Genomic DNA, 24,323 nt, shown 5'->3' on the forward strand with positions numbered 1-24,323 from the left:
CATACCTGTGTCTGGCCCTGGCCCCACCTGCATGAAAGATGGGGAGCAAGCTGCCCCAGGAAGGTGGATTGCTGTGTAGACAGCCTCAACACCACAAGTTGCAGCAGAGCCTATTATGGAGGTATGCATGGCCAAATAAGGCTGTACCTAGGGCCTACAGCCTTAGCAGGTTGGTGCCCAATCCTCTATTGTTACAGCCTTGCCATTGGCTGGTGCATGGCTTCCCTGCTACCCAACTCTTAGGTCTGTGCTTCTGTGACCCTTCAAGGACTGGACTCCAGCCTGTGGCAGTGACATTCTAGCCCTGCAGCTTTCCTTAGCTTGTTTTATTTTAAATCTCGAGCCCTGGAGGTTTAGGAGAAAAGTCCAGGTGTGACCTTAGGAGTCTCAAAAAAACAAGCTGCAAATATCCCATGACCCTTTAGGATTTAGTTTAAATCTCTTGAGGATCTCACCTGGCTTTGCTGGATAGTGTGGGCTCTAAACCTAAATAATAATCATCTAAATGATAATGCTAATGGAAATGATGGCAGAGGCCTTTGGCTTGTTCCTTTTCTCTCCCCAGATATACAACAACAATAAAAAAAACTTGCATTATCATTAACAGGGATCCTGGTTTTCTCCGATTTAAAAATAATCCCCAATTTTCAGTTAAAAAAAAGTAACCCTAAATCCACACTTTTCCATGATTTAAATGAAACACCACTAATCTATAACTATCTCTTTCTCTCTCTATATAGATAGATACACATACATACATATATGTATGTATGACACACACACACACACACACACACACACACACACACACACACACAGTGGTTTCATTTTAATCATGGGAAAAATATGGATTTGGGGTTACTTTTTTTTTTAAACTGAAAAGTGGAGCTTTTTTTTAAATCAGAGAAAACCAGGATCCCTGAATTAATAAGCATAACAAACACAATTAACCTTACAAGCATAATTGTAATAATTAATATTATTAAAATTGTAATGATAACTATAACAGTTGCAATCACTACTTTATTGACGATTATTACAATTGCAACCCTTATTATTACAATTGCAATGATTATTATTAGTTACAACCCCGGTTACATTAGTATTACAACTGCAATCACTTTTAAAATTGCATGCACTTCATTATTACTTAAGAACATTGCAGTTACAATGATCACTCTCACAATTGCAGCCACTATTATATTACCGTTTACCATATTATAATTGCAATGTTGGCTATTACAACTGCGACCCCTATAACAGTATTATTTCTTATCATTACAATTGCAATCATATCACTATTGTTATTACAATAGCAATTATGTTGTTGTTTTTGCTCTTAATCCGGGAAGGAGAGGAGAGGCAGCTCAAAGGAGAGGAAAGGCCACGGTTTCTAACACCCTGCAGATGCCGCCAGAGCCCCAAGGTGCCAGCTGCGATGGGGGAAGGGAAGCCAAAGGCTCCCTACCTCCTCCACTGTACTGTGGAACCTGCTCGCAACACCCACCGACATGGTTCAACCCCGGAAGCCGATCACACTTCGCGCCCTCCGCCCACCAGAGGCCACTGGAGGAAAGGAAGAGCCGAAAGCTCCGCAGTCGTGGCGGGAAAGGCCTCGAGATACCGCGAGAGCTCGGCAGGCGAAACTCTCGCGCGAGTCGGACTCTCGTATAATCTCGCGGGACTACCAGCACTCGGCCTCTTTGGCTCTGGGGCGGCACCATGGCGGTTGGGAAAAACAAGCGGCTTACTAAGGGGGGCAAGAAAGGCGCCAAGAAGAAAGTGTAAGCTGCGCGCGGTGGGCTGCGAGGAGCCCGGTGGGCTAGGAGCCGGGCGCTGCGCCGGCAGGATGGCCGCGATGCCGGGCGGATTGCGGGGGCGCCCAGGGGAAGGCGGCCGCGGCCGGGAAGAGAGCGAGGGTGGGGTGGTCGGGCGGCGGCGCGTGCGCGCTACAGGAGGGCGCTGGCCCCGCACGTGGCAGGGGCCCGGCCCGGTTCGGTCAGTGCAGAGCCCTCGCAGGGCTGTGCGTTCCAGCCTGGCCGGACAAAGTCCTGGCTTCCTGCTGCCCGAGTTAAACGCCAGCCTTGGTGTATCGCTCTAGGAGTGAGATCGTAAGCTGCCGAGTGGCACCTCACGTTAGTTCTCCCTTTCCAGAATAGCTGCGAGCCTGGCTCTTATTTTTTCTCTCCTTGTCAGCCTGCGTGAGATTGGGCCTTGCAAGTGTTTGTTGCTTTAAGGCAGGGGTGCTCTGCCCATGGGTTGGAACCAGCCTATAGAGCCATGTTATCCGGCCTGGGGGTCTCCCTGCAGATTTGGAGACTTGGTGGCCACAGAGTGGTGGCAGTTAATGCAGCCATGACTCTCTGGAGCCAAATTCCTGTTTACACGGCTGGTTCAGGCCCGTGGACCAGATCTGGCCCGCAGACCAGCCTCACACTCATCTGGCCTATTTTTTAAAAAAAAGGTCAGGCATCACTGCTTGAATGCATCTCTGACTGGAGGGGGCCTGAGCCTGCATTACTAATACGGCACTGTAAGGTTTAGCAGCTGTGATAAAGAAACATGGCCACCAAATGCTTAGACTGTACATGTTAAATGGGAGGGTATGGTTTTCTGTATATTTTTATATCTGAAAAATAAGTGGGAATCTGCTTGTTTTTTTTGTTTGTTTGAAAATTAAGGGTTGATCCCTTCTCAAAGAAGGATTGGTACGATGTCAAGGCACCAGCAATGTTTAATATCCGAAACATTGGGAAGACACTCGTCACCAGGACGCAAGGAACCAGTGAGTACTTTGTGTTGTTAAAGCATGCTAGTGCAGATAATGGAACGCAGCACAAGAATCAAAGAAGCTGGGTCGGAAAGGACCTTGTAGATCTTCAAGTCCGACCCCCTGCCTGGGCAGGAATAAAAACTGGGCGCAAATGATCCCAGCTAGGTAGGCATCAAGCCTCCTCTTAAAGACCCCCAGTTTAGGAGCCAGCACCACTTCCCTTGGAAGTTGGTTCTAGCTGCTAGCTGCCCTAACTGTGAAGTAATTCTTACAGATGTCTAATCTAAACCTACTTTCCAATAATTTGTATCCATTATTCCTTGTTATGCCAGGGGGCGCTAGGGGATACAAGGCCTCTCCCAAACCCTTCTGGTCCCCCCCCCAGTGAGTTTTATAGACTGTCACCAGGTCCCCCGTCAGCCTTCTCTTGTGAAGGCTGAACTTGTAATCCTAAGGTTACAAGTATTGGGTAACCTTAGGATTTGGGTGGAGATTTTTTAAAACTTGTTTATTAATTTTTTGAGTTTCTGATTTGGTTGTCTGCTGAAGGCCAGGCTTAAGCGCTGTCCCATTAAGAAGGAATCGGTTAAAAAAAACCAAACCCTTCTAAATAAAGTTTGGAAGGGCTCTTCATCTCTTGACATGCAAAGTTAACTGTTCGGTCCTGGTTGACAAAAACTAGTCAAGTTGTATGGAAGCATGTTGGCTGTTTTTTGGGTATTTTTATGGTTTTCTCCATTTGATTAGAGGGACCTCTTCAGATTAAGTTGCCCTAGTTGAGTTGGGTATCTGATCACCTATGACTGATGAAGTAAATCATGAGGAGTACCTGTTAAAGGTTAGCATTTTGGGTGGCAAATTACTTGTATGGATTTGAGGAAAAATAATACTAGTATTTTGGGGGAGGGGACACAGGAACTGCAAAACACCTTGTGGTCCTTCTGACTAGCCAGTTACAAGTTTTTTCATTGGAATGTGGGAGCAACAACTGCCTTCTGGGCAAGAGCATCTTGAGGCATCCTAGGTAGTGCTGAACAGTTCTCTCTGTAAATTGATGCCATACCTAGATTATTGTATTCTATTAAGGTCACCTCTGCCAGATATGAACAATGAAATTGGGAGAGCAGTCACACAACATTAGGATGGATTAAGTGTGGGTTGGCTAAGCATTTGGGAGAGTGAGAATCCTGCCAATGCTGCAATGTTGGAATATGAAGGAGGAGTATATATTATTTATTGATCACAAGTATAGTTAGTAATAGCATTTAAGGAGCACATAGTTCTTGCTCAAATGTCTCAGGAATGTGAAAACGAAGTAATGAACTAGTTCCCAAGGAAACTGAAAGTTAGAAGGAGAGGATTCCCCATCAAGGAACAATGTTGCACACAAAGGTGTGAGTGTACAAGAGTTTTTTTTGTTTGTTTGTTTTTTAAACATGGACTTTTTAATTTCAGGTCTTAGTTGTCTGTTTCTCTTGTGTCTTCACCAGACTCTGTAAAAGTAACTTGTAGAAAGACTGATGTAATGTAATGCAGTTACTAAGGGAGGCCTGTCAAATGAAGGTTCAAAACTGGATTTTTATTATTCCTTTTTAATCTTAACAAAAGATGTTATTTCATATGTATATAGAAATTGCCTCTGATGGACTTAAGGGGCGTGTATTTGAAGTGAGTCTTGCTGATCTGCAGAATGATGAAGTTGCCTTCCGTAAATTCAAGCTGATTACTGAAGATGTCCAGGGCAAAAACTGTCTGACCAACTTCCATGGAATGGACTTAACACGTGACAAAATGTGCTCCATGGTCAAGAAGTGGCAGGTAGGTAATGCTGATGTATCTGAAGTTGCAGTGGTACTATTATAGTATCAAATTGCTTCTGAAAATCATACTAGAATAATAGCCTTTACAGCCTTAATTTTGATGTTACTAGAATAATAGCCTTTATACCATTCCAAATGCTCTTTTCTGTTAAGAAATGCAAGTGACAATAATGTGTTTCTAATTAAAGTTGAGTAGAATTTCTAATCACTTTGGAGCTTGTTGTTGTAAAACTTAAAAATTTGTGGGGCAGGTGATTAACAGATCTTGAGTATTAGTTTAAGGCAGTAGTTTTCAACCCTTATCAAGTCAGGGCACCTTTTACCAACTTGTATGAATGTGGCAGTATCCCCAGTTAAGAACCATAGTTGTGCTGCCTCAACTTATCACAGCGGTTCTCGCCCAAGAGCTGCCACTGCTGCCAGATAAAAAGTGGTCCTGTGCCTTGTGTGCATCCAGACTGAAAGGGCTGGAGCATGCATGGGCTGCTGCCTCAGTAGGATTCTTTCGAAGTCCTTTTTGGAGCACTGGCTTGTGCTGCAGCCTTTTCCTGTTCAGCATCTCCTGGAAACAGGTGTACAGGTTGGGTTGAACTGTTCTATGTGCCTGTTTCCAGGAGGAGGAGGTGGGGAAGGCTGTGCAGCAAGCACAGGACATTAGGGCGCTCTTAGCTTCCTGCTGCTGCCCAAACCATGGCACCCATGAAGGGATCTTGCCCTAGTTGAGAATCACTGATTTAAGGAATGTTGCACTGGAGGTTCTTGGAAGCTGTGGCTGCTACTTTGGTGCTAACCAAAAGGTTGAATTGCACATTTAACTTTCTGTAGACAATGATTGAAGCCCATGTTGACGTCAAAACTACTGACGGCTATCTACTGCGCCTTTTCTGTGTTGGTTTTACCAAGAAGCGTAACAACCAGATCCGTAAAACCTCATATGCCCAGCACCAGCAGGTCCGCCAAATCCGCAAGAAGATGATGGAAATTATGACTCGAGAGGTGCAAACTAATGACCTGAAAGAAGTTGTCAACAAGCTGTATGTCTTGCTTTTTCATTTTTAATTTTGCAACTCTGTACTTTACTGGGTTTGCGTAAGTTACTTGCACTGTCTCAAAGGAAAGAGGTTCACACTTTAAAAAGTGCTAATCCTATAAGATTATTATAAGCATTTGTGTGGACAAGTAGGGTGAAAAAATGATTGCTTGAGATTTTGGAAATAATAACTGAGTGACTAAATCAGTTATTTGTTGCCCTGTAAAATGACTTAATGAAGGATGGCAGTGGATTCAACAACTTACTTTGCTTGATATTTCATTGTGAATTAAAGAATGTCTCATTCTTTTCTTCCCCTCCAACCCCACCCTTCTTTACTCTTCCTACAAAAGAAAGCTTAATTACCATTTCTCATGTGCGCACACCTATTTACTCATGCACGTACTGTGTGCAGTACAAGTTAGATTCACTGTTGGGTATATATCTAAAGTCAGAATTTAAGAAACTACCACACAGAAATCTTTTGGCAGACTTGAAAAATTTCAAAATATGAAGATGCCAGCAATTTTGCCAGAATTAGCAGTAGGTGTGTAAATGCACTCCTAAATATTTTTCGGAAACTTTTTTTTAAAGGTGAGTAGGTTGTATAGTATTACTTATTAAACCATTTGACAGAAAAGATGTAGATCCTTCCCATGAATAACTATGTAGATTGTAATATAGAATCATGAAGATGATAGTGAGCTTTGGTGTGCTGAATACTAGTCTTAATTAATTTCTATTTTAGGTGTAACACCATATATTGTTAACACGCAGTACCTAATAGTTTGAAGCTCAAATACTGAAATATTTAATTTTTTCAGGATCCCAGACAGCATTGGCAAAGATATAGAAAAGGCTTGTCAGTCCATTTACCCTCTTCATGATGTGTATGTCCGCAAAGTCAAGATGCTGAAGAAGCCCAAGTTTGAGTGTAAGTTATAGCACCTCTATGTATTAAGTTCTGATGAGTAGGACACCCCAAGGTAGTGTTAACAGATGCCAGGTTTGGTGTTCTTTGAACTGGGGGAAGTCCACAGAAGCTTCATTGTATATTTAATTACTTAAGAGTAATAAACAGCTTTTCCTTTTAGCTTTACTGCTGAAGTGTCCAAACTATAAAGTCAGATAAATAATAATTTATTTTGCTATTGTTAGAGTTCTTACTTGCACACAACTGGAAATACTGAATGTTTTGTCTTGGGAATGAATGATGACAACATGTTTCGGTCCCAGATGATACCAAATGATAATACTTTCCCATTTTCTGACATTCCCATATGATACAGGCTGTTGGTTGTGTTCGTGCAATGAGAGCAATGCAAGTAGCTGGGTTTTACAACTAGGCTCAGCTTATTTGAACCCATTAGAAAAATGAAATTGCACTAAATGGTTCTCTGTAGTTTGTTTCTATGGCCTTGTCTAAGTTCACAAAAACAGTGCAGCTCCTTTGTGTGAATACACTTGGGATATGGAGGATGTTTATTTGCCATGCTACAAATTTCTTGGAAGTGTGGTAAGGGGTAAGCATATAGGCATTCAAGCATCTTGCTGTCTGGAGTGCTGCATAGCATGGCAAGGGCCTGTACTGCTAGCGCTTCCCAGCCAAGGAGGGTGTGGTATGCAGTGATTTCTAGCGTGCTTCCCCTCAAGCCTGTGGAGGTTCTCCAAGGACAGCTGAATGCGGAGGAAAGGGCTTATGATGGCTGCCTGTGGAACTACACCTCCTGGGTCATTCTGTCCGCCACCCCCAAGGTGTGTTGGGAGTGCACCTCTTCCATTTCTATGGCCAAAAAGGCTAATCGGTTTCACTTCAGCCTACAGTGGACCTCTGCTACCTGTGGCTCCTGATCCAGATTCCAGACCCCATAGGAAATAATTTTAATGAAGTGAATCTTAGTTGATCCTCTTAAATAAGTGGAGGGACAAACAGAATAGGTCTGTAGTTAAGCTTTCTTTCCAGAAGGACAGATCTTGATAAACTAAGGACACTAGTTAGTGAAGTTGTGGAAAAACAGGAGTTCAGGGAAACAAATGCAGAAAAGATCTAATATGTTAAGTCTAGTGTTGGCAGGTCTGGCACGTGCTGTACTCCTGCCAGCATGGTCGGAGCCTGCCACTGCTGCTCCTGAGCTCCTTCAGCTTACTGTGCGGGCAAGTGCCCACATAGATTGTCTGTCATTGATCACATTTGCCTCTCAAAGGTTTCAAGTTCAAAACTGCACAAGAAAAGCCCCTTGCTTGGTGCCCTTTCTCTAGCTTGGCTTGTTGGGTAATGGCAGAGATGTTAATATTGTAGGAACAAGTATTTTTGGCATGGCAGGAGCAGGAATCCACCTTGGAGATCCTGTGTTGCTTGGGCAGAAAGGACTTCCTCTTGCCGACAAGGAAACAGGAAGCAGCGCAATTCTGTAGTGATGTGAGCCCAGCTCCGCCTCCCCAAGGCAGTAAGAATCATTTAAAGAGTTAACCCTTCATGGAACTACCATGTTTTAATGTAAAAACCTGCTTGAATGCCTGTATGGTCCCTTTGTACTTCACCAAAAGGGTGTATTTCAAATATATCTGCTTAAGGCCATGGGAAGCCATTACAACAGGTGTTTAGACTAGGTGTACATTAACATTCTGGTATTTTAATTAGTTCAGTGTTCTGTAGATAACATGGAATTAAGTCAGCAACTCGAGCATAACACTTGTAATTTTATTAAATATATATGTTGCTTAATAGTTAATTGCAATATTACTGCTTTTTTTTTTTTTAAGTGGGCAAGCTGATGGAACTGCACGGTGAAGGCGGTGGTGCTGGAAAGCCTTCTGGGGATGAGGCAGGCACCAAAGTAGAGCGAGCCGACGGATATGAGCCCCCTGTGCAAGAGTCTGTCTAAAAATCAAAGTTGGATACAAAAAATAAAAATTAATGTACAGAAGTAGTGCATCTGTGTATGGTAATACTAGAAACTGCTTATACAGGCTGTGGGGTATTTTTCATCATCAGTAGTGGTATTTTTGTCATGGTAATGACTGAATGTGACCTGTGCTTCATAATTGTAGCTTTCTTGGTAGAAGTGGGCTGGTCTGGAGCAGACAACTGCTTGATATACTTCTGAAATTCGTCCCTGTCTTAACTGGGCCCAAGACTTAACACATGTATGCTTCAACTTACTATTTGTAACTGTTCACTTGATAGCAGCCTTTTCCCCAAGGCAATTTTGGTGTCTGCCTATAGATGAAATGAGGTTTTAATGCCAGTTATTTTATTGTGGAAGCAAAGTTTTGTCCACAAGATTATCTAAGGGGTCTGCGAAAAATGACTAGTATAGTTCAAAGGAATGTGAATACCCACACTAACAGTTCAAAGGGATCTGCAAATGAAAAAAGGATGAAAACCACTGCCTTAAAGATTTAACAAAAATAGCCAACTTGTTCAAACTCCAGAAATAATCAGCTTTTCATTTTTCTGCTCCTGTTTGGCACCTCTAATGGGAGGTATGTGTAACACTCAAGTCATTCAGAGCTTGGAACAATGCTAATTAGATTCTTGGGGGACAAAAGAATGAGAGGGGTACAGCACTGCTTGGTAATAACTTCCTTCTGTCTAGAAGAAGAGAGTCCAAACATCTTAATGCTGTTGAAGTTAAGCATGTATGCTGTTCTATAATATAACCAGATCAGCTTCCACAAATAAGCTGGACCGAAATTATTTGTTACAGTATCTCTTACATTCTAAGGTGAACTTTTAATAAAGCCAAAAAAACCACACTCACAGTTACCATTGTTACGTTGCTGGTACATACAGCATATTAAGAATACAATGCTATTGAAACAGCCTACTCTCCAAAACCAGTTGTACTGGGGTGGCTTTGGCTGTTGTTCCTATCCACCAAATTCACTTTGATAAATAATGAAGCATAAGAGAAATTCAGACACAAGTATAATAAAAGTGGTATTTGTTGCCTAAGGATTATTTTGTTTCAAAGAGGAAGGGAGCTGAATGAATATGCTACCCTCTACAAATTTGAGGCTATCTACTGGTGATAGATAGCCTGATGTATGAAAGGTAGAACAGCAGTCTTCTTTTTGTTTTATATGAGAGCATAGAAAATTGAAGTTACTTCAAAATTTGGGATGCTGACATGTGAAGGGGGAAAAAAATGCACTTTAACCAGAAGAGCAATTGCATCGATTTGACCCGTCTCCGTGGCATCTGTGTAGCTCCCGTGCTTCTCTATACTTATAAAAGCTCCATACTTATGGTTGCATTGAACTTGCTTTTTTTGGTTTTCCTCAAGCTGTGCAGGATTTTGTGAGGGATTACTGTTAACTCCCCAATATATTGTGTCAAATATAAAAATGGATTTTTGTGTTCAAAATGAAGCCAGGATGAATCTGTATCTTTACTTTAAAAAAAAAATAGTGGGCTAGTGAAAACATCTATCAGTTGGGGTGTTATCATTGTTTTCAGGTATGCCTAACAGGATTTTTGCAGCATAGGCCTGAAAGGCACATCTAGGACCCTTTAAGTCCAGTCCCCTGGAATCATTTACCCAAAAAGTCCTAATGGCTTGCAATGAGGATACCTGCAATTTCAATACCTTTCACACCACAGTCCACAGTAAAAAACAAAGTTGCCCTGCTGTGTGTTACAGGTGAAAAAGTAGGGGAGGCAAAAGCATTTTTGTCCCTTGTTTTTTACCTTATCAAAATCTAGACAACCATCAGGCCAAATTAACATCTCATGAGATCTACAGGTCAATTGCCCAATCAGATTCCCCAGCTCTCCTCATGAAGAGGTGTTTGCAAATCTTTGAACAGCTCAGAGTTCATGCTTCTGTCTTTCAAACACAATCAGGAAGGGAAACATTTTTCTTAGCCCAGCAGTTGGAGCTAGTGTTGCTTAATACCTAATTCCCCAGTTACTCTTTATTTTGGAAGAGGGTTTGCTGGCTCTGGACTGCTAGAGTATACAATTTCTATCATAATTTAAACATACAAAAAGAGGATCAAATTACTATACCAACTATACCCTGCAAAATAAATCTTGGGTGTTTGTTTTAACTGAGATCCCTGTTGAGATTGTCCTAATATCAAATTACTACCTGAAGGCACGTGTAGACCATATGTTTTAAAATGGGAATGGAGCAAAACAGGCCTGAAAGGAAATAACCAACTTATCTTTGCTCAACCATATTGTTTGGCGCTCTCCTACACGCAGAAAGCTTCCATTGAGAAACCACTCAAGGGGCATAAATGATTTGAGTGAATTCTGCTGGTTGATTTGTAGATGCATTTTCAAATGGTTTGAAAGGAGGGCAGGTGAGTCTAAACTATAAACACTAGATGGAGACAACTGGCTCCTGCTTCCTGCCAGTGGACACTCATAGCATTGTAATACTTGCTTCATGTATTGTGTAAACCAGGGGCAACCAGCAGTCTGAGCAGGTAGGTAATTGCAGCAGTTCCTGGATTGATTCAACTCAAGCTTAATTGTTAAGGTCACAAGTGCTCACAACCCTTTTGAGATCTGCATTAGGCACCTGAGAGATCCATAAACCAGCCTGCTGAGAGGCTACAAATGGCAGCTCATCATAAACAGAGGGCAGGGTTGTCAATCCTGCCCTTTTCTAGGAGTCAGTCACCTTGGTCGGAGCTGCACAGAGGTGCTTCTCTACTGAGTCTTTGTAGCTAAGAATCTCCTAGGTGTCAGTTTCAAAACAGGAGTAAGATGTTATCACCATTTTGGCCAACAGTTCAGCATCTGCAGCAGTCCTTCAGACTGAAGACCATGTTACATTCACTCTTCATGTAAGATCTAAACCCGCTTCTCAGGAGAGTGCCATAACCATCAGCAGGGTGTTTTCAGGTGCACTACTCCCATTCCTCCTTGTTTGAAAGGGTTTGAGGTAATTAAATGTGCATTAATCCATCAAGAACAAGAAAGCTAGGATGACTAGTTTTTAGTCATATTTGTACTCTGTCTCTTTTTCAGCCCATGTGTTGTACAGACACTAAGCACAGTTCCATGTGCATACTTCATTAACTGTATTAGCATGTAGCCCCCTGCAGTGGCTGCAATTATAGTAATATAAAACAACTGTTAGTAATGTAATTTCCTTCGGTCCTGCTATAAGGCATCTTTATAGTGGCATCTTGGTTTCTGTAAAGAGGAAAATCTCGCTAACTGAAATGATGCTGATAAAAAATGGGTGTAGATGAGGTCTAGAATTGGACAAAACAATAGTTTTTATTACAAACTTAAATTAATTTGGTTCTGTGTATTTAAGGATGTTTAACCAATCCTCTCATTTAATCATAATTGCTATGTTATAAATGTAAACACAAGCAATTGCAACCCAGACATAAATATAAACATTTATTGGTTTAAATACAAATTCATACTGGTACCATAATGCTGAAGACATTTCATGGATTTAGAGAATTTAAAAAGGCTTATTTTGTACTCTACTCATTGTATATAAAATTTGATGGAAAAAGCTCTTCTGTTTATGAAGATATTCATTTTCAAAGTTGGCAGTTTAACAAAAATGCTAAAAACCTAGAGATTATGAAAACCACTGTAGTATATTTAAGGACTCAGTCCCTATTTCACTTTCAAGACAGTATAACCTCTTAATGTATTTGGGATTTGTTCAGGAACTTCCTCGTCTATTCCACTGAATCATATCTTGCATTCAATAGGCATTTCAGATTATTCTCTGTACAAAGTTCTGTGGTCACAGAGGTTAACACAGAATGTTTTTTGCAAAACAGATCAGTATATATTAATTTAATTTAAACAGCAAAGATAAAGGAATTTCTTCAAGTTTTAAGACCAATCTACAAACCTACAATAATGTAAAGAGCCCTTAGATGGTGCTGTTGTTCTGAATTTGCAGCTTCCAGCAATTTTTACCATCTTTTCACAACTTAGATATTCAAGGTGTTATATGAAGCTTGCTATAAATTTCCACATTTTCTATTCAAAGTTACAAAATAAACTATCAGCCTTGCCTAGATGTACATAAGACATGTAAGAGATGTTATACTTAAATCTAATTAGAAAATGGTAGGAAAAAACCTATTAATTATTAACAACAAAGCCAAAATAGGAAAAACACCTCACCTGTCCTCCTTTTATGTGTAATTATAAAGTCAACATTTGCTTAAAATCTTTGTATCAAAACTTTAGAAAAGTGGCAGTCAATAAATAAGTAAACATTGCACACTTGAAATCCATCTGCCTCCACAATGATTCAGCCACCGTTTTGGAAGAATTAAATTGTATCTTTGTACCAAGTTAATTTCTATAATTTGTCACTTATAGGAGGCTTCTTAATTGCAGTTGGCACAAAAAGCCACAGTGAAAGGTATTCATTTTGTTTAAATCTTTGATTCAGGAGCTGCACTATAACGAAGACAACTTTTTGTCATTGCTTCCCCCCCACCCCACAAGAAGACAAGATGACCCTTTAAGGAAAGAATGTGTTCCGCTTGAATATAATGGTCACTAATTTTTAAAAGGAATTACATTTTAATTCTGTGCTGTCAGATTTAAAACCATGTTCTCTCCATTCAAGGGGACTGCCTGATTCACTCCACGATGTGTCTTGGCAAATTTAACTTAAGACACCCCGTTCAAGGCTTAGGTACAAATAACCACAACTGGGCATGAAAATGGTGATTTTTACATCTAAGTAAGTGTACATAAAGATGGCAGTTACATATGCAATTAATACAATAAAGAGTTCTGAGTTGGTGTACTGGTTCCTCAACTTATGAGTGTTGTTAACTTCTGTCTCTCTTTGAGATGACTTACGACTAACCTTCTTGGGTTGTTAAACGTCTGTTTCATTTTAACATAATCTATATATAAGCAGAGGCCAAAGACAAAAGATCTAGACTCAATTCTCTGCTCATCTACTGATCCACTGTGAATTCAACTTCTTGAATTTATACGATGGACAATGCTGGTCAGTGTTATATAGTTCTTTTTTCACAAAACACCTAAAGATCTTACAGGCAAGTATTTTCAGTGCTTCATTCTATTAGACTGAACTGTGATTTGCAGATCATGTCCATTGTTATAGTATCTCAGCATTCCTTTATGGCTATGCCAAAGCAACCTGAGATGAGAAGTAAGCGTGTCACCAGGGTGATAATTCAGACTTCAAAACATACTGAAAAGATTATTTTCTTTATTTGTAACCTAATTAGAGGTGTGACCTATTAATTTGTATGCCTTGATGGGCTAACTCAATTTGCCTTGTTTCCTTGTTCTTTATATTGTACAAAGGAGGGATAATTCCTCTTGTGGAACCAGGGTGCCACTGAACATGGTACAGATTAGACTGCAGCATAATTAAGATTAAATGATTTTTTTTCTTACAGTAAACAACAGTTCAAAACAGGAAGCATGTAAAACAATTTGCTTGAAGACTTGTTTTATATTAACCCAGAACTAACCAAAGTGAAATGTTCTGGAAAGAGTTTACATCTCTAGAAGGTTCTTTGAAAAGTTGCCTGTACCTATGTATAATCTTGCCTGATTTTAGTTAATGTAATTCGACTGCTACAATTAGCTCTCTTCCTGTTAGTAAGTTATCTTTCTTCAACCTGTTGGGTTAATTTCTCTTGGTATCTTCTACTTTCTGTAAGTCTTGACCGATCATTTATGATGGAGATGTACAATATACTATACCTTATACCTTACTTAGATGATTTGTAGTGGTTATATCAATAAGTTATTCTCCCTCAATTAAAGGGCTGTGTAGTACTCCTATTGAAATGAAGCATGTACAAGTAAGAAAAGAAGAATGGCAGCTTGATGTTTTTCAGCTTTCTTGCAATTTAGCTCAGATCTGTTTTGGTGGTTCAGTAGGAAAGGGTGGATTTATTTGCCAATTTCAAGCAGTGCAGAGTTTGAATGTTCAGCTGAAATATAGTTGGCATCATGTTTGTATTTCTACTTGAGAAGCTGAAAATGGAGTATAAATTGGACAAAGTGAACAATACATGAAAGAACTCAGTAAGTAAGAAAGAACAATCTCTCAAACTTTCTGTGAATAAAATGAGAGACTCGCACTAGTTTTATTAACGCCCCCCCCTCCAAAAATCAAAACAATGTTTAAGTCCCTAGTTTCAAGAAGAAAGGAACTAATAATTGAAAATTTCTTGATCTCTCACTGCTCCTGCTTATTTAGGGGTTGGGTTTAAGAACAGAACATCCTATACATAGAAAGGCAACCTCTCTACAGACAGCATATAGGATAAATAAGTCTTTGATACTTCTTTGCTATGGGATAATAAATAGTATCTTTTCTTCCCTCTCAATTGTAAAAACAAGTGGTTTCCACTGCTGCTGCTTCAGAGGATATAAACTCAAGCTGTCAGTGAAATCTTAATATTAAGATTGTTATACATACTGAACATGTAATAATAGTTAAATCTGCAAGAACATATCTTTAAAAAGCCTAATTTATACAGATTATAAAATAAGATTAATTTATGCAGTTTATATGCAAGATAAATTATACCAATTCAGGCAACTACCAGTTACTGTACCATATTTTATTGCCCTAGCTGGGGCAAACTGCTTTATATCCATTCTTTTGGAGCATTTGCCAAGTACAACTAAGTAAACTGTGTCATGATGGTGTAAACTGTTAGTTTTTCCTAATACTTTTGCCTTCAGGAACCTCTGATGTATAATGTGACACTGTATATTTCTCTTTCTGGAAAGATAGTGCAAAACAGTATTTGACAGTCGCAGCATTAAATCAGATAACTTCAGTGGTGTTAACTCTGAAGTATCATGTGCCTTTGTGCTAGCTAGATGACCATCTGCTGCCTCTACATATAGAAGCAAAGCTGGGTTCCAGCCTCATGATTTTACAGAATTTGCACAAAATTCTTGGGAAATATTCCACGTTTTCCTTTTATTTCTCCACTCATCCAGTCTTCATCTACAGATTCCAGCTCTGTTATCACATCACCTGCCTATCAGAGAGAGAGCACAACATGAATTGAAATGATTATTTGCAGAAGCACTGAGCACTATCTTCATGCATAACGCATCTTGAGTTCCTGGTAAGTACCTTTTTTCTTTCAATAAAACATTATTTATAAATATAGAAACAGAAAAATCTGTACACCCTTGTAACTAGCTTTTATTTTAAGATTAAATGTAGTAAAAGACTTGGCTTACTTTTTCATGCTTGCAAGTACTTCACTTTTCATATGGCAGTTTTCCCTAGTTCGATTGCCTGCCATTTTCTTACTTTAATTGCAGGGCCTGGAGTCCTGAGGTATATCTAGCTCAAAGCCCATATTGGCACATACTCCAACCAGCTTTTTTTTTTGGCATCTTGGGATATTCAAACATATTCTCTGTTAAAGTTTTTCGTCTACTAAGTGGAATCCCTTCTTTGCATCTTGGTCACAAACCAGTAGTGTCTATTCCTATGTCCGGCCCTGATGTGCACTCTTTGAGATTCTTCTCATGCTATGACATAAAGTAGGGCACACAAGTCTGTAAGTAGCTGGCTGTCTGAAGGAGAAAATAACACTGAATCTACTATTCCTTGTTCCCATTTTCATCTCGCTGTGCCTTATCCTATATTTAAAATATTCTCCCATAACTTTGTCCTTTCTTCCAGTATACAGATTCCATTTTTGTTTCTCTTTATACTCTTCTGCTTTAGTCTCACAAGATCACAAAGTATACTGCTTAAATGAATTCTGCTTTAGCTGTTAGTTTTAGAAACAGTAAAGAGTACTTTTGAGATTACTATAGTCCTACTTTGGATGTCCACTGGAAGCTTAAGTTTTGAAGTCTTCTAAAACCTAGGTCACTAATTCTACTATAAAGTAGACCACTGCTGTTTGCCTCCACCTTCAAACTGAGCTGCTAGATTACCAAGGAAGCAGTACATCATTCGATTTTTCTGTGACAACAACATGCTGTGCTGTCAAAATTTCTTAGGGATCCAAAACTGTCTACTGTCTGCATTTTAAAGATCCACAGTATCTAGTTGCTGATACTATTATTACCTACCTGTATTTCATCTTGTCCATTTCCTAGTCTGAGTTGCATGAGTTCTACTGTCCCCTAATTTGATCAGTTTAATAATTGCTCATAAAACCAAAAATTAATGCATAATGAATGCATCAGTTTTGAGAAGTATGACAAGAAAACAGGATGAACTAAGTCAAAGAGCTGGACCCTTCCCTATTCCTTCCTCTCCTTCCCCTTTCACACTTGTAACTGTAGTTCAGTTTGTCAAATTTATGGTTGATAAAGTGTCTGAATAACTTTTTAGAAAGAGGTGCTAATGTTTATTCCAATTTATTTTGGAATTTTCTGAAAAGCATCCCAGTAAATCAATGTACATTCAGGAACAAATCCCAGTTTGAATAAGTGACATCCTTTCATGATTTATGTCACACAGTAATGGGTCGTATTGTAATATAGCCCTTCTCAGACATCTGAGAAGCTCCTCTTTTAATGCATATTTTATAACACGATTTTATCACATTGTCAGTGTCTTGAAGCCACTGATCCATTTTCAGCAAAATAACCTCTAGGGCCTTAGACTCAGTTGTTAAGGGCTGTATGTCAAGCATACCCTGTGGACTGTCTTGTTAGGACTTCAGGTTCCCTGCCAACAAAGCTGAAGCTTGGAGATTCTGGTCCTAGCTGAAGCTCTGCTTCATGGCAGAGACTGTAGAAGCTCTGAGAACCTTGGCTAAGTTGAAGTCAGCTACACTTCACATTCCCTCATGTGGTGCTAGGAACCTGAAAACCTCAGGGCTTTTAGCCTTCCAGCTGTGGACCTAGGAGTTTGAAAGTCCTACCAATTGGCTTCCAGGGTCCACAGGTCCAGCCAAGAACTCGAAGTCTGTTTGCAAGAGAGCCCAATAAAGACTAAAGTGCCAGTCCCCAGAGTACAATACAAAACCAGAGTTAGGCACTGCAAAAGGATGATCCAGACAGACCTGAACACGGAACAGCAAGCTGCCTTAGAGCAGTTCATGTAGGAACTACTAACTGGAGGGACCTTCTACTGAGTTCAGGTACCTGCTAAACTCAGCTGCTGAGCAGAAGTTGCTTGGACTGCAATTTTGGACTCTAGGGGCACATCCAGACAAATGTACATGTGTGTTTCCCCAGAGATAAACAGCAGCAGTGGCAAACAGTTGTGCTGCTGCTACTTGTCCTGAGCACGTGTTCATGAATGCTCATGAACACATGTTCTGGTGTGTGGCAAGTTGCCCCAGGGTGGGATAGGGGAGGCTGGGGCCAGCACTGGGGTTGGCCTCAGCAGCCTTACCAGGGGGCTTCTCATGGCTCCAGCAGTGGTAATCTGGTGTGTGGAGCCTGGCTCTGGCCAGCCAGCCAAGCTGGCCCCAGTTTTGGGCGGCACATGCTGCTGCCACATGCACCACTCCACTTTTTTTTCAGGTGTGGGGTTTTTTTTGACACAGGGATCTCCCAGTGTCAAAAAAACCTGCCACTGCAAATTAGCAGCATGGTGAACACCTACATGTGTGGCATGTGCAATTTGCAGCACTGCAGATGGGTCTGCAGCACCACATACCGCATGTGCACACTTATCTGGAGTGCCCTTGAACTTCAACCTTCCTGGCTTAGGTGCTCTAAGCTAGCTTTTGCATTTACCCCAAAGTTCCTCTGAACTGCCATCCTATTTTGGCACTTGCTCTATTGTAACTCAAGGGACCAGACCCTATGGTACAGCAGGGACTTCTGCAACATGCAACTGACACAAACCATCAGAACCAGCCATGCCAAAGGATCCTGCTGTGGTTCAGGCTCACACTAATAGTTTCTGTACCAACTCATCTGCCATTGTCATAGTGACAGTACAGCACAAGTCCCTAGAGGCTGCTGATAACTTTCTTCAATGTTTACCATGGCACAGGAAGCCTGAAAAACAGGCTTTATGCCATTTGTGTGTACTTACTACCTTCCTACTCCAAGTCCCAGATTTATGGTTAACTTTTTTGGGGGGGAAAGGTTTGCCTTCCCTAGTTCTGGTCCTTCTCATTCCAGTCCTGTTTCTCAGGTAGACAAGACCAAACTTAGTATCTTCATGCCTGTGCACTACCTAATCTCAAGAACAAGGCTGGCCTTCTACCCTTTAACTCAAACAGTTCTAATGGAAGCTTACCTTAAAGGAAAGCTCATCCTCATTTTCTCCTTGAAAGTCATACAAAGCTTTGGCTTTTCCTTTCTTCCGTCCTACAGACTGTGATGACTTTACTCCTCCTAGAACATGAACAATGGACAAGTTACTTGAAAATATCTGGTTAAAACACATATTTTGAAAGAAATCTCAGGACAACCCCCCCCACCCCACACACACCTTTTCAGTGATTGGTGCATCCTCCCTCTCTCTCAACTTGCAAGTATCAGAAAACACCTAATTATTAGCTATGTCTAGACATTGGGATTAACTGTTTTCCTTTCCTTTTTCATATCCTTGTGTGATGAGGTATTAGCAGAATTTGCAAAATTATTGGAATCTGACAGGGCCTGTCAGCATTTCTGCTATGGCCTCGAATTTGCAACCTTTGGGCTGTTAACTGTGAAGCTTAGACCCTGCATCTATCACATGCTAGTTTGATGGACACCATGGGTGACTGGTGCCTCCTCATCCTGGGAGGGGCACCAATGGCTGATCACCGACTAGGTGGGTCCCAGGTGGGAAGTGACAACAAAGGCTGAGTTTAGAGCCGGTCAGACTGCTCACCTACGAAACACACTTGACCTAGTGGGGTTCTACAGGACATTGGACTTTACTTAGCCTCCAGATAGGAAGAGCTCAAAACTGCAGTGTACACAAAAATGGAGCGAGCAGTAATAGCTGGAGTGTTTTCTGGGATTTGCCTCATCTTTAAAATAAAACACAAATTAAACTGTTTAGTCAGTCCATAGTTGACTATATCAAAATGACATATTAAAAGCTATGTAAGCAATACTGTATTTATTTTACTTCTCTGAAGGAAAGGCTTTACTATTCTGTTAGTATTAGCCGTGTGAAACCAGCACCATTTGGGAGAGTGCACTGGATTATTTTCTGGCTCCTACTTCACACACCTTGTGTGTATCCCTTAATTTGGAGATAGTTGAACTGAATGGTGGCTAAGTCCTCAGTGTAGCTATGCTGATTCACAGCAGCTGAAGACCTGACTCTGTGCCTTTAATTACACCTGTGAGGCCCCAGTGAAAGCTCCTAGAGCACAGGTGTAAGAGAGAATTTAATTTAAAAAGAGTTATTACTTTTCGTGCCAGAAATAACCTGGCTTTGCTCACAGGTTCAAATATTATTTTGCTGTGTGTGGGTAACACTTAAACAATGTAAGAATTAATTGAGCATGAAATGCTTTCCAGGTGATAAAGATTAGCTTCAATTGTGAAGTAAACTGGAGCAAAATTCTGCTCCCTAAGTGTGTCTCTTCAGCTTAGTGATTACTGTTCTGTGCAGTTATCTGGTTCAAGATTTGGCTTGACCATTTTGGTCAATGGTGAGTGACTATAACACACAACGTAACCATGCAGAATACTATACCTGGATAACCGTTGTTCTGTAAGGTTCTGTAAGTAAGGTTTATTCATTGTTTCCACTCATTTTTCTTTCTATACAATTCTACTTTTTACACTTGTCTATTGCCCTAGAACTGAACTATGAAATGACTGGAATTTTCCAATTCAAGTAGCATACCTGAACAGTTCTGAACAAAAACTGCTGGGAAAATCCCTTCCCTTTCATTGAGTCTCCCTCTGTACCACTGAGAATCCAGGCGCTCTATTATCCGGATACAATCTCCCTTTTTAAAGGGTAGGTCCTCATCAGTTTCTGCTGTGAAGTCATGAAGTGCTTCACACCACTCTCCAGATAGTCTGTTATTCTATCAAGGAAAACATAATTGTGAGACTTGGTAGCAGCAAACATGAAGTTCATTTTAGAACACAGGCTTGGGGTGAGAAGGAAGGTGAATTCACTCATGTGAATATTGTCTATAATCAAAGTTTTTTTTGTTTACATGCTTCCTTAATTGTTTTACTATGCACTAGATTAGGGTTAATTGTTTGGAGCAGGGTGGGGTGTAAAATAATCCTGGCTAGTAAAGAACAAAGAATACAACGTGAATCCACGGATTCAATTTAACCACACAAGCTTCTTTTCCTGGCATTTTTCTTTAAAAGCTTATCAAGCACATTTGGAATGGAGCTTGAGTGTTTGCTTTTGTAAGGGCTCCCTGTTTTTAGAGGTTTTGCTGAACAGATAGCATGGTTCACCAAGTCACATAAGCAGTGATTCAACTGAATTAGACCTCATGCCCTACCTCATCTCTACTTTTTTTTGAACTAAGGCGTGTCAACCAGTCTGCAGGATCCATTTCTGTGGCATGTATGTCATAGCCAGAATCTAAAAAACTAAGTCTTTATTTAAAGAATAAGTTATCTAACTAGTTGATCACCGATTATTTTAGAGGATAACTGGAGGAAGGGACAGCTGTGAATTAATGCACGGGGAGAAATAGAGGAAAGGATAGAAGAGAGTGCAACAGTGAAGAGGGAGAGAGAAAAGGGTGGGGGGAGGGAGCTACAAAACACAAGAACAGTAGAGGTCCAAAAAAGGAACAGGCTTCCAGTCTATGAAGAATGTCACAGTAGTGCACTTGCTCAGCAACACCTAAATATTTAGTTATACCAAAAGCCCCTATTTCTCTTTATGTCCCTAAAGACCTAATAATGAAAGCAGTAGGCATCCGCTATACTTTAGAGCAGTGGTTCTTTTTTGTACCAGGACCTATTTATAAACATCAGTGGCCAGTCCTGACCTGCTGCCCCCCACACCAAAGCCCCAGTCCCTTCTCCCCCGTGTGGGGGGAGGGGTGTGGGAGAGCCTGAAGCAGTCCCTCGCAGGTTGGAGCTCTGCCAGCCTGCAAGGAAAAGCCAGTTTCCTACATTTTTCTCCTTTAAAGAAGAATCTATTTTTAAAGCTTGTTCACAACCCTTTCATATATTCTTACAATCCACTTGCGACCCACGGCTTGAGAAACTGCTGCTTCAGAGGGATATAATTCAGCCCTCAGCCCTTAAGCAAAGAAGTCAGACCTGTCCCCCCCCCCCCAAATTACTTTGATGCTTATTTCAACAGTTATAAAATAAACTTAATATTTGCAGCTGTAGTATAGAAAAACATTTAAGTCATTATCACAGAAACAGAACTTCCTCCCCAATTTGTATGGGGTTAATCTTTTTTCAGATTGCACATGCCCTCAGATTCCTCCCCCTGCTTAAATGTGATCAGGAGCAGGGGATAGGAGCAGCAAGAAAAATTGCCTGTTTGTCAGTGTAAATTTAATGATGACTAAATGAGACCAGAGCAGCTCAACAAATCAAAACAGACTGAACAAAAGAAATTGCCTAAGTAGAAGAAGGAAAAACTGAAAAACTATTTGCTGACTGCTAATAAATCTCATCAATTTTGATTAATAGTAACTTAGGTTTCTTAAGTAATTATTCCACAGAATACACCAAGAAAAAATCAATTAACACCCACAGAATGTTCAATAAGAGTTATGCAGCTTAATCTCACTATGCATCATTAGGGGAACAAGCCTCATACAAATTTTGCATAGTCTATCCAATTACAATAGCCTACCTGAGAAAGAGAAGCAGAACTCTCCCTCTTCATTGGTGCTCCCACACCTACATAATAAACACGAAACAGGTGAAATTGTGGAACATTTGAACATTCAGAATGGCATGCAAGATGGATGCAGAGATTGTCTGTAAAAAAGATGTGCTGATGAAGAACAGCATTTTCAGAAGTTTTACTACCCTAGCACCAATTCCCTTCAAAAGCACCAAACGTAATTTTCCAGTTCTTGTGTTTGTCCTGTTTCACTTTTCACCTCATCTCCAAGTTCTTTCCTTACTTTTTTCAAGTTCTAACTCCTTAATGTCTGATGTAGGAAATCATAGCGATTGCAGGCACTACAAATGGTATACCTGTTTACACTTACAGACTGCTGATATACTTGTACCTAATCCAGGCAGGTCTTCAATAATTTCCACAAAGTTCAAAGGGAAGATTCCAGATGCACCTTTCAGCTCTCCTTTGGCCCATTCTTCATTTACATATTCTTTAAGAATTATTATTTCACCTTCCACAAAACTTAGCTCATCTTTCTGATCTCCAATATATTCAAATCGTGCAATACACCTCGGCCCCCTGCACAAATACAGATAGTTTTTTGTACATATTTATTTTAGTATTTTGCATATTGCACCACTCTTCCTGATCAAGCACTAAGAACATGTTGCATAAGATTTTGCCAAAATTTTTCAAAATGAGTACCAAATGTTTCCACTGAGGCAGACCGCAGTAAGCAAATGCTGCCCTAAAAAGGGTCCAAACCTTAGGTGCATACGCATGTACTAACTTTCTGACAGTTCAACTTAACTGTCAGAGCATACACGTGTATGTGGAATAGAGTGTATGTGTATGTGGAGTAGAGTCGGCTTAAATGCGGCACAAGACAATGCACCTCCAAGGTGTATTATTTTGAGCTACATTAGTTAAGTTGACTTAGCTCACAAGATAACTGCCACTGTGTCATGGATACTCTGTGTATACTCTGACATGGCTTAAGTCGGTTTAGTTAAATTGCCTTATTTTAAGTCAGCTTAGTATGTGTGTACAAACCCTTGAGACCAGCTACACTGTTCATACCACACCTCCAAATGAGCAAGGGGGTAGAATGGTGATGCAGAGACTTTTCCATCTCATTAGGTTTGCATAGCTGAAATCTGGTTCAATAAAGTACTTCTAAGATAAAAATAATTAAACAACATTCTAGTAATGCTTTTCTCCACCTACAGCTGTGTGAAATCTGACTGATGGACTTTTAAAAAAATTTTTTTAGTTGGATAGTAATGTAGTCCATCTCCAATGGGGGGGTAAAATTGGAAATGGCTGCAATCAAATTTTTATTTAGGCTGTTTTGATAGTTAAGGCATTGTCAAATCCTACTAGCAAGTAAGTTCTTCCCTCCAGAAAAACCCTAAAAATCTTGAAAATGCATTAGGAGGTTGCACATCAGAAATGCCAGAAAGCATTCCTTCCACTTCCTTTGGCTGGATCATCTGAACCCTGGACTTCAGCAAGGCCTTTGACACCGTCTCCCATCCCATCCTCATTAAAAAACTAGGCAACTGTGGCATTGATGCCTACACAGTCAGATAGATTGCAGATTGGCTGAAGAGTTGTACTCAGAGGGTGGTGGTGGACGGGTCATATTCGACCTGGGGAGAAGTGGGCAGCGGAGTCCCCCAGGGCTTGGTCCTTGGGCCCGCACTGTTCAATTTCTTTATCAGCGATTTGGATGACGGGGTGAAAAGCAACCTGTTTAAATTTGCTGATGATACCAAAATTGGGGTGAGGTGAACACGCTAGTAGGGAGGGAAAGACTGCAGCAAGACCTGGGTAGGTTACAGGGGGGGCTAACAAAAACAGGATGCGCTTCAATACTGACAAGTGCAGGGTGATGCACTTGGCCAGTAGTAACAGGCAGCACGCTTATGGGAAACTCCCTTCTTGAGAGCACGGAGGCAGAAAGGGATCTTGGAGTCATTACTGACTCCAAGATGAACATGGGCCGACAATGCGAG

At 40.6% G+C, this 24,323-nt stretch overlaps 2 protein-coding genes across 11 annotated transcripts in view; one reads left to right on the plus strand and one right to left on the minus strand.

The window, feature by feature from the left end:
- The first annotated feature begins 1,672 nt into the window (after positions 1-1,672).
- RPS3A (ribosomal protein S3A) lies at positions 1,673-9,323 on the plus strand. The gene is made up of 6 exons (XM_019522205.1): positions 1,673-1,784; positions 2,682-2,785; positions 4,404-4,591; positions 5,419-5,627; positions 6,448-6,557; positions 8,387-9,323. Exons 1-6 carry the CDS (start codon positions 1,723-1,725, stop codon positions 8,506-8,508), a joined length of 795 nt encoding a protein of 264 aa, XP_019377750.1. The 5' UTR covers positions 1,673-1,722; the 3' UTR covers positions 8,509-9,323.
- A 730-nt stretch (positions 9,324-10,053) lies between these two features.
- SH3D19 (SH3 domain containing 19) overlaps positions 10,054-24,323 on the minus strand; it is a 178,106-nt gene continuing 163,836 nt past the window's right edge. For 8 of the 10 annotated variants that reach the window (XM_019522202.1, XM_019522195.1, XM_019522194.1 and 5 more), the window contains 5 exons: positions 22,676-22,884; positions 22,312-22,358; positions 20,362-20,548; positions 18,808-18,905; positions 10,054-15,616 (listed from right to left, as the gene is read on the minus strand). In XM_019522202.1, the coding sequence (XP_019377747.1) occupies positions 15,509-15,616; positions 18,808-18,905; positions 20,362-20,548; positions 22,312-22,358; positions 22,676-22,884 (649 nt within the window). In that variant the 3' untranslated portion in view covers positions 10,054-15,508. The other 2 variants (XM_019522197.1, XM_019522199.1) reach the window with 2 other exon arrangements.

Source organism: Gavialis gangeticus, unplaced genomic scaffold (assembly GCF_001723915.1).
Source record: "Gavialis gangeticus isolate Ggan-Ray unplaced genomic scaffold, GavGan_comp1, whole genome shotgun sequence".
NCBI classification, from domain to species: domain Eukaryota; kingdom Metazoa; phylum Chordata; order Crocodylia; family Gavialidae; genus Gavialis; species Gavialis gangeticus.